This window comes from Mesoplodon mirus (assembly GCF_964341445.2).
Source record: "Mesoplodon mirus genome assembly, chromosome: 6".
Taxonomy (NCBI): domain Eukaryota; kingdom Metazoa; phylum Chordata; class Mammalia; order Artiodactyla; family Ziphiidae; genus Mesoplodon; species Mesoplodon mirus.
Genome location: NC_138982.1, coordinates 46,858,330 through 46,876,213, shown reverse-complemented (window position 1 = coordinate 46,876,213; position 17,884 = coordinate 46,858,330). Strand labels below are relative to the sequence as shown.

Sequence of the window (17,884 nt, the reverse complement as noted above, 5' to 3'; positions counted from 1 at the left end):
CTCTACTTTCTGTTAAGATAGATTCACTCTGAGTTTTATATTATTGGAATCATACAGCATATACTCCTTTTTGTTGTTGTCTGGCTTCCTTTACTCTGTAGAGTTATTTTGAAATTCACCCATGTGGTTGTATCAATAATTTATTCCCTTACATGGGTGAATAATATCCCATTGTATGGTTATACCATAATATGTATATTCATTCACCTGATGGACATTTGAGATTTTTCTAGTTTTGGCTGTTACAAAAAAAGCTGTGAACATTTGTGTATAACCCTTTGTGTTCTTTCATTTCTCTTGGGTAAACACCTAGAAGTGAAATGGCCAGATCATATGGTAAATAGATTATTATCTCCATCTAAAGCACTCATTACAGAAATTTAAATATTAAAGAAAATTCTCATTAGCTGTGCATTTCTATGTAAAGTCAGTTTTTTTGTTACTAAATTTTATTTATTTTAATTTCATTTTTCCTCTGACTTTATTTTTAACATCTTTATTGGAGTATAATTGCTTTACAATGGTGTGTTAGTTTCTGCTGTATAACAAAGTGAATCAGCTATACATATACATACATCCCCATATCTCCTCCCTCTTGCGTCTCCCTCCCACCCTCCCTGTCCCACCCCTCTAGGTGTACACAAAGCACCCAGCTGATCTCCCTGTGCTATGCGGCTCCTTCCCACTAGCTACCTATTTTACATTTGGTAGTGTATATAAAGTCAGTTTCTTTGTGACTATAATTTATTGTACTTATCATATTATTTTAAAGATAGGACGCAGTTCCATTATCCTTCTAAAGTTTTCTCAAAGTGACCTTTATCTACGCAGATTTAAATATATTTATGTGTCAATAAGTTGCAACTTGCTTTTTAGACAAATGTTTGGCATACCCCATGATTCTTTATTTTCACCTTTTCTAGTAAGAGGCTTTTAAGAATATAATAAAAATGAACCCTTCCTCCTCAGAAAAATTCATACATATTTTAGATATAATTTCAGGGACTCATGAACCCAAACCCATGTAGACCCTAGAGGTCTGCTTCTTTGATTACAGGTAAAGATCTTTTATTCTCCACTAATAATTTGTTTATGTACACTGGTTATGAACTTGTAATCAATATGCACATATATTTTTATTTATTTCATAAGTAAACAATTTTCATTAAGTACTTTTCTTTATTAATATGTAACCTTCATGTATCTACCATATAAATTTTTTTTTTTTACACTATGAATTTTAAATGAATTTGCTCTAAGAGGCCTTCTGCTTCTACAAGCTACATACAGCTAAAAACCCTGGGCATTATATGTAAAACAAACATAAGATGACTCTAAAAGACGGAGAAAGTAAAGCAGCCCAGCTAGGAACCTTAGGATCCAAGGAATGACACAGTGGTGAGTTTCCTGGGTTTTCTTTTGGCCTCACGCTGCTCAGACTGGGCTCTGGAGAAGCTCACAACCTGGAAACACCAATGAACTCAGACAAAATAGGCCTGTACCAGAAAATGCTCTCTCTAGCCAAAGGACCAAGAAAGCATAGCCTAGCAAGACACAAAACTTTTAGACAATAACCACTTTACTCCAGCCAAACACCACAGAAACAACTGCGGACCGATCTCCATCGAGCCTGGACTTCCAGCCTTACAGACTGTAATGAGGTGTCCCACTGTCCCTGACAGGGTGGTGTCAGTGGAGGTCACACAGGCAGCAGTAATAAGGCACTCTTCCTCTTCCTAGCCAGGGCTGTATCAGTAGAGGTCTCCTGGGGAGCCCAAACTCCCCACCCTGCAACAACAAGAGCTCTTCCCCCCGCAGTGTCAAATAGACTGAGTGGGGAACCTGGACTGCCTCACTCACCTGGCAGTAGCAATCACAGCACTGTCAGAGGTGGCCTGCTAAACAGTAGATTTAATTAAGATTAAAGTCTCATAATGTAATATCCAAAATGTCCAGGTTTCATTTAAAAATCACTCGTCAGGGAATTCCCTGGTAGTCCAGTGGTTAGGACTCGGCACTTTCAATGTCATGGCCGAGGTTCGATCCCTAGTCAGGGAACTATGATCCTGCAAGCTGCAAGGTGTGGCCAAATAAATAAATAAAATAAAAATCACTCATCATACCAAGAACCAGAAAAATCTCAACTTGAATGAGAAAAGACAATTAATAGATACCAACATCGAGATGACACAGATGTTAGAATTATCTAACAAGCATTTTAAAACAGCCATCATAAAAGTGGTTCAACAAGCAATTACAAACATGCTTGAAACAAGTAAAAAAACAGTACAGAAATAGAAAAGCCCAAAGAAATAGGAGATATCAAGAACAATGTAAACTTTAGAATGAAAAATACAATAACCTAAATAAAAACACTGAATGGCTCAAGCAGAATGGAAAGGACAGAAAATAATCAGTTACCTTGAGACAGAACAGCAATTACCCAATCTGAACAACCGAGAAAAAACAGACTTTAAAAAAAGTTAATGGAGTTTCAGGGACCCATGAGATAATAACAAACTATCTAACGTCATGTCATCAGCGTCCCAGAAGGAGAAAAGAAAAAGGGTGAGGCTGAAAAAGTATGTGAAGAAATGGTTGAACATTTCCCAAAAGACATAAACCTATAGATTCAAGAAACTGAGTGAACCCCAAACAAGATAAACAAGATATCCATGACAAGACATATAGTCAAACTTCTGAAACTAAAGACAACGGGAAAAGTCTAGAAAATAGTGAGAGAAATGACACCTTACCTATAGGGGAAAAGCTATTTGAACAACAAAGAATTTCTCTTCAGAGACTATGGAGGCCAAAAGAAGTGGCACATTTTTCAACTGCTGAAAGAACTGTCAGCCTGGAATTTTATATCCAACGAAAATATCCTTCAGAAATGAAGGGTAGAAAAAAAATGAAAAAAGAAAAAAACTTCAGAATCTGTCACCAGCAGACCTAACTGGCTAGTGGCTAAAGGAATGGCTAAGAGAAGTTTTCTAAACAATGAAATGATATAAGGAGGAAATCTTGGAACATCAGAAAGAAAGAACAATGGAAAAAGTAAAAATTGGGTTTGAATACAATAGACTGTCCTTCTCTCTTGGAATTTTCTAACTTATGTTTAATGGTTGAAGCAAAAATTATAACAGTGATATTCTAAATGTATGTAGAGGAAATATTTAAGATGATTATAATTTGGGGAAGGTATGTGGACAAAAAGCAAGGTAAGGCTCACTTCACTCAAACTGGTAAAATGATACCACCAGTAGACTGTGGTAAGTGATATATATAGACTGTAGTACCCAGAGCAGCCACTAAAAAGTTATACAAAGAGAAACACTCCAGAGCACTATAGATAAATCAAAATGGAATTCCAAATGAATCTGCACTAGTGATCATTTTATTACACTTGCAACCTTGTAAGAAAGAGACTGAAGATATACTTTCCAAAGCACAAGAATTCAGTTTATGTACAAGTTAGACCAGTGATAAGTTAAATCAATGAAGTTACAGCAAGCAAGTTATCATAATGTTGGTGAGCAAATTCAGTCTATGATAAACTATTTACAAACATAACCATACAAAATCTATGGGATGCAGTAAAAGCAGTCCTTAGAGGGAAGTTCATAGCAATACAGGCCTTCTTTTTTTTTTTTTTTTTTTGCGCGATACGTGGGCCTCTCACTGTTGTGGCCTCTCCCGTTGAGGAGCACACGCTCCGGACACACAGGCTCAGCGGCCATGGCTCACGGGCCCAGCCGTTCTGCGGCATGTGGGATCTTCCCGGACCAGGGCACAGACCCGTGTCCTCTGCATCGGCAGGCGGACTCTCAACCACTGCGCCACCAGGGAAGACCCCAGGCCTTCTTTAAGATATAAGAAAAATCTCAAATAATCTCAAATTTAACCCATCACCTCAAAGAATTAGAAAAAGAACAAAAACCTAAAGTCAGCAGAAGGAAGGAGACATTAAAGATCAGAGAGGAAATAAATAAAACAAAGATTAAAAAAAAACAATAGGACAAAACCCAATAAAATCAAGAGCTGGTTCTTTTAAAGGGTTAACAACTGACAAACCTCTGGCCAGGTTCATCAAGAAGAAAAGAAAGAAGACCTAAATAAACAAATATGAAAGAGGAGAAATCACAACTGATACCACAGAAATACAAAAAAACATAAGAGAATACTATGAACAATTATATGCCAACAAACTTGACAATCCAGAAGAAATGGACAACTTTTTAGAAACATACAGCCCACCAAACCTGAATCAAGAATAGATAACTTGAACAGATCACTAGACATGAAATAGAATCTGTAACTAAAAAAACTCTCCGCAGACAGAAGTCCAGAACCAGATGGCTTCACTGGGTAATTCTACTAAACAAACAAAGAAGAAATTGTACTGCTCCCTCTCAAACTCTTCCAAAAGACTTAAGAGGAAAGAACACTTCCAAAGACATGCTATAAAGCCACCATCACCCTGATACCAAAACCAGACAAAGACACTACCAAAAAAGAAAATTACAGGCCAATATCTTTGATGAATACAGACACAAAAATTCTCAACAAAATATTAGCAAACCGAATCCAACAACACATAAAAAAGGTCATACACGACCAAACTGGATTCATCCTAGGGTCACAAGGATGGTTTAACATACGCAAATCAACAAATGTGATACACCACCACAAGAAAAGAAAGGACAAAAACCACATGATCTCAATAGATGCAGAAAAAGCATTTGATAAAATTAAACACCCATTTGTGATAAAAAACCTTATAAAAATGAGTACAGAGGGAACATATCTCAACATAATAAAAGGTATTTATGATAAACCCACAGCCAATATAATACTCAATGGTGAAAAGCTGAAAGCATTCCTGCTAAAATCTGGAACAAGACAAGGATGCCCACTCTTACCACTTCTCTTCAACATAGTATTGGAAGTCCTAGCCACAGCAATCAGACAAGAAATAAAAGGTATTCAAATTGGTAGGGAAGAGTTAAAACTGTCCTTATATGTAGATGACATGATACTATGTATAGAAAACCCTAAAGACTCCACACAAAAACTACTAGAACTGATAAATGAATTCAGCAATGTAGCAGGATACAAGATTAATGTACAGAAATCGGTTGCATTTCTTTACAATAACAATGAAATATCAGAAAGGGAAACAAACAATCCCTTTTAAAATTGCATAAAAAAATAAATAAAGGATTTAGGAATAAACCTCACCAAGGAGGTGAAAGACTTATATGCTGAGAACTACAAAACATTAAGAGAGGAAATTAAAGATGATTCAAAGAAATGGAAAGATATCCCATGTTCTTGGATTGGAAGAATTAATACTGTTAAAATGGCAATACTACCCAAAGCAATCTACAGATTTAATTCAATCCCTATCAAATTACCCATGACATTTTTCACAGAACTAGAACAAATAATCCTAAAATTTACATACAACCATAAAAGACCCAGAATTGCCAAAGCAATCCTGAGCAAAGAGAACAAAGCAGGAGGCATAACCCTTCCAGACTTCAGACAGTACTACAAAGCTACAGAAATCAAAACAGTGTAGTACTGGCACAAAGAGAGACATACAGCTCAATGGAACAAAACAGGAAGCCCAGAAAAAAACCCACACACCTACAGTCAATCTTCAACAAAGGAGGCAAGAATATAACATGGGAAAAAGATAGTCTCTTCAGCAAGTGGTGCTGGGTAAGTTGGACAGCTGCACGTAAATCAATAAAGTTAGAACACACCCTCATACCATGCACAGAAATAAACTCAAAATGACTTAAAGACTTAAACAAAAGATATTATACCATAGAACTCCTAGAAGAGATCATAGGCAAAACATTCTCTAACATAAACTGTACCAATGTTTTCTTAGGTCAGGCTCCCAAGGCAACAGAAATAAAAACAAAAATAAACAAATGGGACCTAATCAAACTCACAAGCTTTTGCACAGCAAAGGAAACCATAAACAAAATGAAAAGACAACCTAAGGAATGGGAGAAAATATTTGCAAATGATGTGACCGATGAGGGCTTAATTTCCAAAATATACAAACAGGTCATACAATTCAATAACAAAACAAAAAAAAAACCAATCGAAAAATGGGCAGAACACCTAAATAGACTTTTCTTCAAAGGAGAAATATAAATGGCCAATAGACACATGAAAAGATGCTCAACATTGCTAATTATTAGAGAAATGCAAATCAAAACTACAATGAGGTACCACCTCACACCGGTCATAAAGGCCATCATTAAAAAGTCTACAAATAACAAATGCTGGAGAGGGTGTGGAGAAAAGGGAATCCTCTTATACTGTTGGTGAGAATGTAGATTGGTGCAGTCACTATGGAAAACAGTACGGGGGTTCCTCAATAAACTGAAAATAGAGTTGCCATATGATCCAGCAATCCCACTCTTTGGCACACACCCAGACAAAATTAATTCGAAAAGGTACATGCACCACTATGTTCATAACAGCACTATTTACAATAGCCAAGACATGGAAACAACCTAAATGTCCATCGACAGATGAATGGATAAAGATGTGGTGTGTATACACAGATACACACACACACACACAAACACACACACACACTGGAATATTACTCAGCCATCAGAAATGAAATAATGCCATTTGCAGCAACACGGATGGACCTAGCGATTATCATACTAAGTCAGAAAGAGAAAGACAAATATCATATGATATAACTTATATGTGGAATCTAAAATATGATACAGATCAACGTATCTATGAAACAAAAACAGACTTACAGATACAGAGAACAGACTTGTGGTTGCCAAGGGGAAGGCAGGGGAGGGGAGGGAAGGAATGGGAGTTTGGGATTAGCAGAGGCAAACTGCTATATATAGGATAAACAACAAGGTCATACTGTATAGCACAGGGAACGAATATAATAATAACCAATAACTAGTAAGAAATTCCATTTTTAAATGAGATTCAGAATATGCATAGCTCTAACTAAACAAAACCCTTACCAAAATCTAGTCAGTATTCTTGCTCCTTTGTGCCACTGTTAATTGACAAATATTCTTTAACAATCTTCATCTTTCAAAGGCAATAAGACCAATACTTTATATTTGCTATCACAATTTTGTCAACAGTATTTTTTCTCCAGATTTCTCACTAAAAGTACCATATACCTGGTGATTTAGTTTTCCTTCATTTTAACCAAGAATGAATGAAAGTATTTGGGGATAATAATTTTATCCTGCCATGGCTCTATAGGATTTTGATGACTGAATAGAAACCACCATTCCCACCTTTCTTACTACATGTTCCTTACTATGCTAAGCACTCTAAACACACTTGCATTGCAAATGAGAAATAGGTATGTTATCCCCATTTTTCTTTTTTTTTTTTTTTTTTTTTTTTCTTTTTGCGGTATGCGGGCCTCTCACTGTTGTGGCCTCTCCCGTTGCGGAGCACAGGCTCCGGACGCGCAGGCCCAGCGGCCATGGCTCACGGGCCCAGCCGCTCCGCGGCATATGGGATCCTCCCAGACCGGGGCACGAACCCGTATCCCCTGCACCGGCAGGCGGACTCTCAACCACTGCGCCACCAGGGAGGCCCATCCCCATTTTATATGGGGAAGCAGGTTCAGAGAGGTTAAGTAATAAGTCCTGGAAATCATGAGTAAGTGGCAGAGCTGGGATTCAAACTCAGTCTAATTCCAAATGCCATGCCGCCACACTCTATTCATGAACTTCAGTTTCCTATCTGTAAAATGGGAATACCACTTGCCTGAGGGCACATCAAAATGCCTTCCCAGATCCTCTGAAGTAATGAGAAAAGTCTTCCCACCCTCAGAACCCCCAATATCCTCTAGAGACTACTGAGCCCTTTCAGTGTATATTAGATGTGTATAATGTTTTCTCCCCAACTAAACTAAACTTGAAAGTCAGAGACCATTTCTGATTCATCCTAGTGGTCTTCACTGCCTTCACAAAACAGGTGCTTAGTTGGCAAATGAGGTAGAATTTGAGATATATAAATTATATTGACATCAAATTTTATATAGAAAACAAACATTCCATGAAGAAAAAATGGGGGGGTGGGATTAAGTTAAGAAAGCATAAAGGTCATAGGACAAGATACAGGCCTCGTTGGGAAAATTAAGTAGACACAATTCTGAGGAACACACAAATTATGGAATGGTTATTTTACATAAGGATTCTTTTCCAAAACTGAACCTTCTTACAGTTTCTTTAAATGTGAAATTCCCTATTTGAATACATTTAAGGGCATTGAATACATTTAAGTGTATTTAACTATGCACAAATGGAATGTGTAGTTTTTAAAGAAATATTATGTAAAGATTTACATATGCCTAGATATCTGTCATTAAACTCAAAAGAAAACACAATTGTAATTTTTAAAAATCATCCAGAACATAATTGAGGGCAGGAATTTTGATATCTTGCTCACTGGATGTATCCTCAGCCTCTAGTAAGTACAGTGCCTAGTAGTCTAATCTGCATAGCACTCAAATATTGACTAAAGAGGAGGACACAGTATCAGATTCAAATCTCTAATTACTTAGAATTTTCCAATGCTAGATTAGGCTCTCCAGTTTATGGGGATTGCATACCCACTATTTTGACTACTCCTCATGATATATACTCTGTGCCAGTTAATATAAATGACCAATGGTTAAAAGCTATAACCTGAAATTTACAAGGCTTTACAAATGTATAAATTCTAAATTAGATGTCAATTAGTTAATAGTATTGTTTAAATATTAATATTTTGGCGTTGATAGTTGTACTGTGGTTCTGTAGTTAATAGTGGGGTTAAGGGTATATAGGAACTCTTTGTACTAATTTTGAAACTTTCTTGTAATTCTAAAATTATTTCAAAATGAAGCGAAAAATTTTAGTTAGAAATACTTACTGCACCAAGTGATGGTCCATATCTTCCTGTGGCAACTTTACACACGTAACTAACAAAATTCGAAATAACACCTAAGAAATAAATCACATTTCAGTAATTTTAGTGAGGTATAAAAATGGCTTCCATTTCTGACCTCCACCCCACAGAGACTAACAATGTTGGGTTTCTACCCAGGTCACTACAAGGTGCAGGCATAAATACTTATCCTGCCTGTCACTTCAGATATATTACAGGGAAAGCAAAGTCTGACCCACTGTACCACTTACTGAGTAACAGAGGGTCATTCACTTTACCTTGTAGTTATCATTTTCCTCATCTACACTGTATGAAGAAAGACTAGTTCCCAAGCTCACCAACTGTCTGGGAATTCTCTGGACTGCACTCTAAACAATAAATCAGAACCTCTAGAGTGGGACCAGGGAGTTTATATTTTACCCAGCTTGTCAAATGAATGTGTTGAAGATCTAGACTAGATGATCCTTTACAGGTCCCTTTGGCACCAATGTCATCTGAACTGAGTATGGCTAATTTTAAAAAACAACGTTCTATAGAGCAGGAATTAATGGCACTTGAAACAGACCCTTTGTACCTACAACAACATTAGTGCTCGGGGAAAGAACTACACACTTACCTTATTAGGCCAAAGATACTGCTCAGCTTCTGTTTTGAGGACTAGATGCACGTGAATATTTAATTAACACTGATTAAGTACCTACTCTGGGCCTTGTGGTAGATGCTTTTATTTTATCCCTTCTACAACCCCATGTCATGAGAGTAAGTAGTATTATCCTCAGAGAGGTATAGTCTTTTCTGCAACATCACACAGCTGGTAAGCAGAAACAGGATTTGAACCTAGGTCTTCCGCCTCCAAGCTCAGTGTCTTATCACTACATATATCTGCCAGATATACTGTTTTTAAATGAAGGGATTTTATGAATGAATTTTTACACTTTATGGTTTTAATTAAGTACATTTTGCAAACAGAAAGTAAAAAAAATTTTTTTGGAGATAAGTAAAATATAATCAACCAACTGCCAATTTAGCAGCATCTAGAAACCTGGAATCCTGCACTATCATTTACTAGTGAAATAAGGAAATGATGCCACCTCCAGGATGACTTGAGTGGTTCCATGCTAATATATGCTTGCAACAAAGAATGAACTCATTCTAGACAATCTTACTGGATAGCTAATCGAAAGTTTTCTGAAAACTGAACACACTTGGGAAATGAGCGTTAAGGTTATTTAACACAGATCCAGATGATTGAGGCAGCCCGGAAGTCTGGGAACCACTAATCTATAAAATGGTGGGCCTGAGCTAAAGAAACCAAGGCCTAGGGAGATAAAAATGACATGCTTAAACACTACACCAGTTTGTGTACTTCTCTATATACAATCTGAGAAATATGTACTGAGCACTTACGGTATATAGAATACGACTATAATTATTCCCTTTGTCCCTTCTCCAGATAGGGGAGAACACTTATACTCTGAAAGGGCCCGAGATGAAAGCTTGTTACCTGCAGATAAGTACACTGCCATGAACTGCTCCTGACCGAGGATGTTCACTATGCTGGAGGAGAAGCTCCACAAGACATACATATTTGCTGCCATGTGAAACAAGGAGAAATGACTGAATGTTGACAGCAACATTGGAGAACAAAGGACCTCTACAAGAGAAAGAAAAAGTCTTGTAATTGTGGAACACACAGCCAGTAAAAATGATCCATTTTAGACTTTTTCATTATTATTATGACACAAACATGCGAAACAAACCAGAGCTAGTTAAAAGATTGGATAAGATGGTTTAAGACAGCTTTTACCACTTGAAAAATGCTATCTTAAATCTCAGAGATTTTCTACTTAGTAAGCAACCAATAAAGATTCTCAGGTCAATGAAAGCAACTTGTCCTAGAGAAAAAGTTAGTTAGAAAAAAGAATTAGTAAATTATTTCAATTACAGAAATAAAATTGTATATAATAGTCTCTTCAAAGAGTAAACTTGTAGTGATCATGGATCTTAAGTCACTAAAAAATATTTAGATATCTACTATGTGCAAGGTACATTTTAGGTGCCTCGACACAGCTGTAAGAGAAGTGAGGTTCCTGTCCTCCAAGAGTTTACAGCCTATCCTCCAGATTTTGCTTACAATTATTGACAAGTAAATCATCTTTTTTATAGCACTTCAATTACCATAAAGCATATTTCTTCCATTTTACCTCTATCTCAAAATAAAATCACACAAGTTAGACTTACTTGAGGCTGGACTGGATGTGAAATATCTGATCATCGTCCGCTGTAGAGAAGGTACTCTCCACAAACAAAATACAAAAACATTTGCAGCTATGATACCTACAAAATAAACATTTATAATTTAGGGAAGTTAAAAATAAAAGCAGGGCTTCCCTGGTGGCGCAGTGGTTGAGAGTCCGCCTGCCGATGCAGGGGACACAGGTTCATGCCCCGGTCCGGGAAGATCCCACGTGCCGCGGAGCGGCTGGGCCCGTGAGCCATGGCTGCTGAGCCTGCGCGTCCGGAGCCTGTGCTCCTCAACGGGAGAGGCCACAACAGTGAGAGGCCCACGTACCGAAAAAAAATAAATAAATAAAAGCAAAGAAAGTCTGATCAAAAGTCCACCCGAGGGGGCTTCCCTGGTAGTGCAGTGGTTGAGAGTCCGCCTGCCGATGCAGGGGATGCGGGTTCGTGCCCCGGTCCGGGAAGATCCCACATGCCGCAGAACGGCTGGGCCCGTGAGCCATGGCCGCTGAGCCTACGCATCTGGAGTCTGTGCTCCGCAATGGGAGAGGCCACAACAGTGGGAGGCCCACGTACTGCCAAAAAAAAAAAAAAAAAAAAGTCCACCCGAGGGACTTCCCTGGCAGTCCAGTGGTTGAGACTTTGCCTTCCAATAAAGCGGGGTGCGAGTTCAATCCCTGGTCGGGGAGCTGGGATGCCGCATGCCTCACAGCCAAAAAACATAAAACAGAGGCAGTGTTGTAGCAAGTACAATAAAGACTTTAAAAGTGGTCCACATCAAAAAAAAAAAAAATCTTAAAAAAAAAAAAAAAGTCCACCCAAATAAGATTTTCTACCACATTATTTAAGAGTATTATATACTTGGGGGTGGGGTGGGGGGGGAAGTAAGCTAAGAAAAGTAAGTGAAATCAATGTTTCTGAGTATCAAAACTGTTACAGGTTGGCAAAGTCAGAAAATTCCTGGAAAATGCTCTAGGAGCTAACTTCCTTCACTCAGATCCATATTTTACTCCTTCAGAACAGTTCACTCTTCTCAATAAATAATCAGATCTATAATTATTGCTTGAAAATGGCCAAGGCAAAGACAGAAGTAATGTACACAATTAGGTTCTTTGGCCAAGAGTCAAAAAGCTACATAACATCGCTTCTTTTTCCACAGGGAATGGTATGCTTCTTTAACTTCTGGACAGCTTGTGGAAACACCTATGGATCATCTATATAGGGACTTCCCCGGTGATCCAGAGGTTAACACTCCGCGCTTCCACTGCAGGGGGAGTGGGTTCAACCCCTGGTCAGGGAACTAGGATCCCAGGATCCCACATGCTGCTCGGCATGGCCAAAAAATTTTTTAAATTAAAAAAAAAAAAAGGTCATCTGTGAAAATGAAGATCCACGTGTCTGAGAAAAAAACTCATTAGATAAGAATTCAGTAATAGTCTGGAAGACTTTTGCAACTGCTTTTAAAAATATGTCTACATGTGGGAGTTGGGTGACTTTTATTTTTCTGCAAGAACTGATGTTGCTAGAACTACCACTAAATTAAGTTTATTTACTGATAAAATGTGACTAAATAGTTAATTTCAGGGAAGAAATTAAGTTGTTCTTAAAAACTACAAATTTTAAAAAGATACATTAATTTTAGGTACCACAACTCCTTACACATAGTAGGCACTTATCTACTTGAATTAAAGAAATTTAAACATGTATTCACACTCATCCTGTCCCTTTAGGCACAGGCAACTAGCCCTTTCAACTTCTTCAATGATAATAAGGACTGATTCCAGCAACATTCTGGTAAAATAATTTATTTTAGAAGATATTCACTGTACAGTCCCTGCCAGCTGCTACATCTTGGAGTTTTCCTTTGGCTCCCATATTTGTGCACTCTGTAAGACTCTCAGATATCCACTGGTATTCCTAGTCTCTCTAGTTTTTGCTCTCCCACTTAAGAGTTAGAATCTATGAAAAATGGTAGTTTCCTTCCCAAAGACATTTTTTCCCATTTTAATATCTGAAATCAGGATGCATCTTACAATTGGTAGTGTGTCCAATGAACTGGTAGTATCTTTCCTTTCTTCATAGCACACTAAATGGTGTTTTACTGCATTTAACTGAACTGATCCTATCAATTTTATCAGATGCCCTACTAGTGAGGACTGTGACTATGATTATGACAGCTATTTTACCATCTTTCTTTTTTAAAAAATTTTTTTACCTTTCTTTTTTAAAAAATTTCTTTCTTTTATTTTTGACTGTGTTGGGTCTTCGTTGCTGCGCACAGGCTTTCTCTAGTTGCGGCGAGTGGGGGCTACTCTTCGTTGCAGTGCGCGGGCTTCTTATTGCGGTGGCTTCTCTTGCTGTGGAGCATGGGCTCTATGCATACGGGCTTCAGTAGTTGTGACATGTGGGCTTAGTAGTTGTGGCACACGGGCTTAGTTGCCCTGTGGCATGTGGGATCTTCCCAGACCAGGGCTCGAACCCATGGCCCTGCATTGGCAGGTGGATTCTTAACCACTGCGCCACCAGGGAAGCGCTATTTTACCATCTTTAGTAAATAACTACAACTCTTTCCAAGATGGTGTGAGGAACAGTATTTATTTTTTTTTAAATGGGGGAAAGGGATCATAAACAAGGTAAGTAAGAGCACTGTGTGTACATCCCAATGAGGAGTCTGGAACCCTGGGCAGGGAAGGTGGGCAGAGCCTCCTCAGCTGCAGGAACAGACCTCAGGAGTTTATCATAAAAAGAAGTGAGCAGTGATTAGTATTGCCTGGGGTTCTTTAGTTTCTTTTGCAGAGTTAAACATCTTTACTAACCCAGAGACTCTTACGTCTAGATTGTTGTACATAGTGTTTGGTATCTCAGGGTAAAAAAGACTTGAGAATAGTTTGGCCCAGATTTCCATCGTCATAAAGATAAGTCAGGGCTTTGCAGTTTGCTCCAGTTATGGTTCACTGCAAAGAAAGCAAGATGGGGCCCCATCCTGCCTGCCGAAAAACGGCAACTACTCTGCCTGCTCTGCCAGTTCCACAGGCCACTTCCTGAAACCGGTGACATACAGCACCCAATTCCAAAACCTGCAAGCACTACAGCACTGTAGAGAAGTAGAGAGCATCTCTGGCTGAAGAAATTTCAACCAGGGAAAAGACGTGAAGGGAAAGACAACCAAAGGTATCAAGGTTAACAGTAGCCAAAGAGTTAGCACTGCCACGTTTTCAACCGAAATGTAAGAGGGCTGTTTGGTAAATTTGACAGGATATTGGTACTGGAACACGCTGCAGTCAAACCCCTCACTTCATAGACCAGTGATCTACGATTAGGCAACCCATCAGTAAACAACTGCAAGTATATACCCAAATTATATACATGAACAACTATAATTCATTATAAAATACACTAACAAAAAAAGAGAGAAAGTAAAATGCAGATATTTTCTTCCCTGGTTATCCCATTTTGAAGGCCAATTATAGATGAGAAAACTGAGGCTCTAAGAGGTACAAGTTTTCAGAGAGCCAAATTCAGTGGTTAAGCCAGAATTCCTAATGTAGTGTTCTTTCTACTAGACACAGAGACATGGGTAGCCAAGGGGATTTCTTTTGACCTTGGTCACTCTAGGACTTCAGATACCAGACAAAGGGCTCCTTATATGGGGAACAGCATAGGTTGGTCCCCAGAGGCAAGTGAGCAGGAGGTGTGACAATCATAGGCCTACTGAGGAAGCACTGCACATTGTCTGAAGGTAAGGGTGAATTGAAGGAGCCCAGCAGGACTGACTCTGTCCTATTTACACTATAACCTGGGCAAGAGGCCTAATCTCTCAGCCTCAGTTTCCTCTTCTGTAAAATGAGGGTAATAAAATCAAACTCGAAGAGTTGAGTGATGATTAAATGAGAAAGCATGATTACATGTAGTGGTCACACAGAGACAATAAATGAAAAATATGGTAGAAAGGGAATGGCCTTTTCAGGTCTGAATCCTAGGTATGTCACTTAGAAGCTTTGTGGCCTGTGGCATTTCACCACCTTCATTTCAGTTTCCCATTTGTAAAATGAGGATAATACTTGCTATACATCATAAAGGTTGTAGTGAGGCTTAAATAGATAGTAGATGCACCTAGTACGTAGATGCTCAAAGAAGATGGTTCCCTCCCCTTCTTCCTTCTCCTTTGAGAGGCAGAACTGCTTAGGGTCTCTGCTTGTATCTCCATTTAGGAGGAGTGTTACTTGCCTCCTCCTGACTCACTCATGTCTTGGACCAGCTTGGCACCATGGATTTGGGAAGGTCGCTGCTGCCTCAGTGCCTACCTTTACCAAAAGTGATGCACTGGATTCTATCAGCAAAAATAATGGAGTAAAGACCACCAAAAGTTCTGTCCTTCATAAAAGCAATGACAAAATTGGCAAAAAAATGTTAGAATCTACTTTTTCAGAACTCTGGTAACTAGCCAAAGGCTTGCTGCAACCCAGCATTTTTTTTTTTAAGAAAAATGGATAAATCTTGATAAGAACAGTGAGCTTTGAGGCATTTTAACTTGCCCTAGTGCCACCCCCCCGCTTTCCAGATATGTTAGCCATGAAAATACGCTTTCCCTGGCAGCCACCAGAGATAGCAGAATGGAGCTGAATCTCTTTCAAAGCCTTGTTCCCGAAGAATTATCGTCGTCTGACCTATCTGATAATAGTTTCTTAGAAGACCCCATTTGCAAGGATGTCTGTATTTGACCTGCCTGGGAGCTTAAGTACAAAACTCATTTTGCCAGGGGGCATTTGTCAAAAGCAATTACAGGCAAGTGTTGAAGTTTGCAGCTGCCTGAGGTGATGGATAATAGAGACTAAACAAAAATCTTAAAAGGAAAATATGAGGAATGAGATGTCCATAGGGGCTTACAAAACCTCCAACATATTTCTGGGATCTAGAAAGCCACAAGAAGAAGACAAAGTAGACTTTAAGACAGTATTTGTTACTAGAGACAAAGAATGCTATTATATAATGAAAAAAGGGTCAAAAAAAAAATCTTGATATCCATGAAGATGTAACAATTACAAACATATATGCTTCTAACAGTAGAAACCCAAAATATATGAAGTAAAAATTGACAGAACTTAAGGGAAAAATAAATGCCTCACTAATAGCTGGGAGACTTCAATACCTCATTTGTAATAACGGATAAAATTAGACTATCAGCAAAGATGTAGAAGACCTGAACACTATAAACAAACTAGACCCTAACGGACATCTATAGAATACACCACTCAAAAGAATACAGTCTTCTCAAGTGCATGTGGAACATTACCCAGGATAGACCATATGTTCAGCCACAAAACAAGTCTCAATAAATTTCCAAACTGAAAATTTCAAAACTGAAATTATAAACAGTAGGTTCTGACAGCAATGGAATAAAATTACAAGTCAATAATATATTTGTAAAATTCACAAATATGTGGAATTAACACACTCCTAAATAACCAATGGGTCAAAGAAGAAATCGCAAGGAAAATTCGGAAGTACTGAGATGAATGAAGACAAAAATATAACATACCTGCTATGAATTGAATTGTGTCCCCCAAAGATTCATACGTTGAAGCCTTAACCCCTAATGGGATGTATTTGGGGATGGGGCCTTAGGAGGTAATTAGATTTAGAGGAGGCTAAGGTGGGGCCTTCATGATGGGATTAGTGTCCTTATAACAGAGATACCAGAGAGCTTGCTCTTGCTCTCTCTACCTGCCATATGAAGACACAGCAAGGTGGCAGTCTACAAGCTAAGAAAGTTCTCACCAGAAACCGACCATGCTGGCACATTGATCTTAAACTTCTAGCCCCCAGAACTGTGAGAAAATTAATTTCCGTTGTTTAAGCCACCTGATCTATGGGATTTTGTTATGGCAGATCAAGCTAACTAAGACGATACTAAAACTTACAGGATACAGCAAAAACAGGGCTGTGAATGCCTACACTAAAAAAGATCTCTAAGCAATAACCTAAGGTTCCACTTTAATAAACTAGGGGGAAAAAAAGAGCAAAGTAAACCCAAAGCAAGCAGAAGGGAATAATAAAGAGTCTGGATAAATGAAGTAGAGAATAGAAAAACAGAGAAAAATCAATGAAACTGAAAGTTGGTTCTTTGAAATGATCAACAAAATTGACAAACCTTTAGCTAGACTGACAAAGAAGAAAAGACTCAAAATCACTAAAATCAGGAAAGAAAGCAGAATGATACCACTTACCTTACAGAAATAAAAAGGATTCTAAGGATACTATGAACAATTGTATACCAACAAATGAGAACAACGTAGATGGAATTGACAAATTCCTAGAAAGACACAAAGCACTGAAACTGACTCAAGAAGGAATACAGAATCTGAATAGGCCTTTTTTATAGGTAAAGAGATTGAATTAATAATCAAAAAACTTCCCATAAAGAAAAGCCCAAGACCAGATGGCTTTACCAGTATATTACTTCCCTAGAGCTGCTATAATAAATTACCACAAACTTGGTGGCTTAAAAGAACAGAAATGTATTCTCTTAGTTCTGGAGGGTAGAAATTTAAAATCAAATTGTCAGCTGCATCATGCTTCCTTATGAAGACTCTAGGGAAGACTCCTTCCTTCCTTCTTCCTAGATTCTGGTAGCTCTTGGCATTGCTTGGCTTATAGCAGCATCACTCCAGTCTCTGCCCCCATCTCT

At 38.3% G+C, this 17,884-nt stretch overlaps 1 protein-coding gene across 2 annotated transcripts in view; it reads right to left on the bottom strand.

Moving 5' to 3' along the window:
- Positions 1-17,884, bottom strand: part of PARL (presenilin associated rhomboid like) — a 63,281-nt gene that overhangs the window by 9,016 nt on the left and 36,381 nt on the right. For both annotated transcript variants that reach the window (XM_082625852.1, XM_082625853.1), the window contains exons 5-7: positions 11,197-11,292; positions 10,460-10,609; positions 8,941-9,011 (exon numbers count right to left, since the gene is read on the bottom strand). In XM_082625852.1, coding sequence (XP_082481978.1) covers positions 8,941-9,011; positions 10,460-10,609; positions 11,197-11,292 — 317 coding nt within the window. The remainder of the gene's footprint in view (positions 1-8,940; positions 9,012-10,459; positions 10,610-11,196; positions 11,293-17,884) is intronic.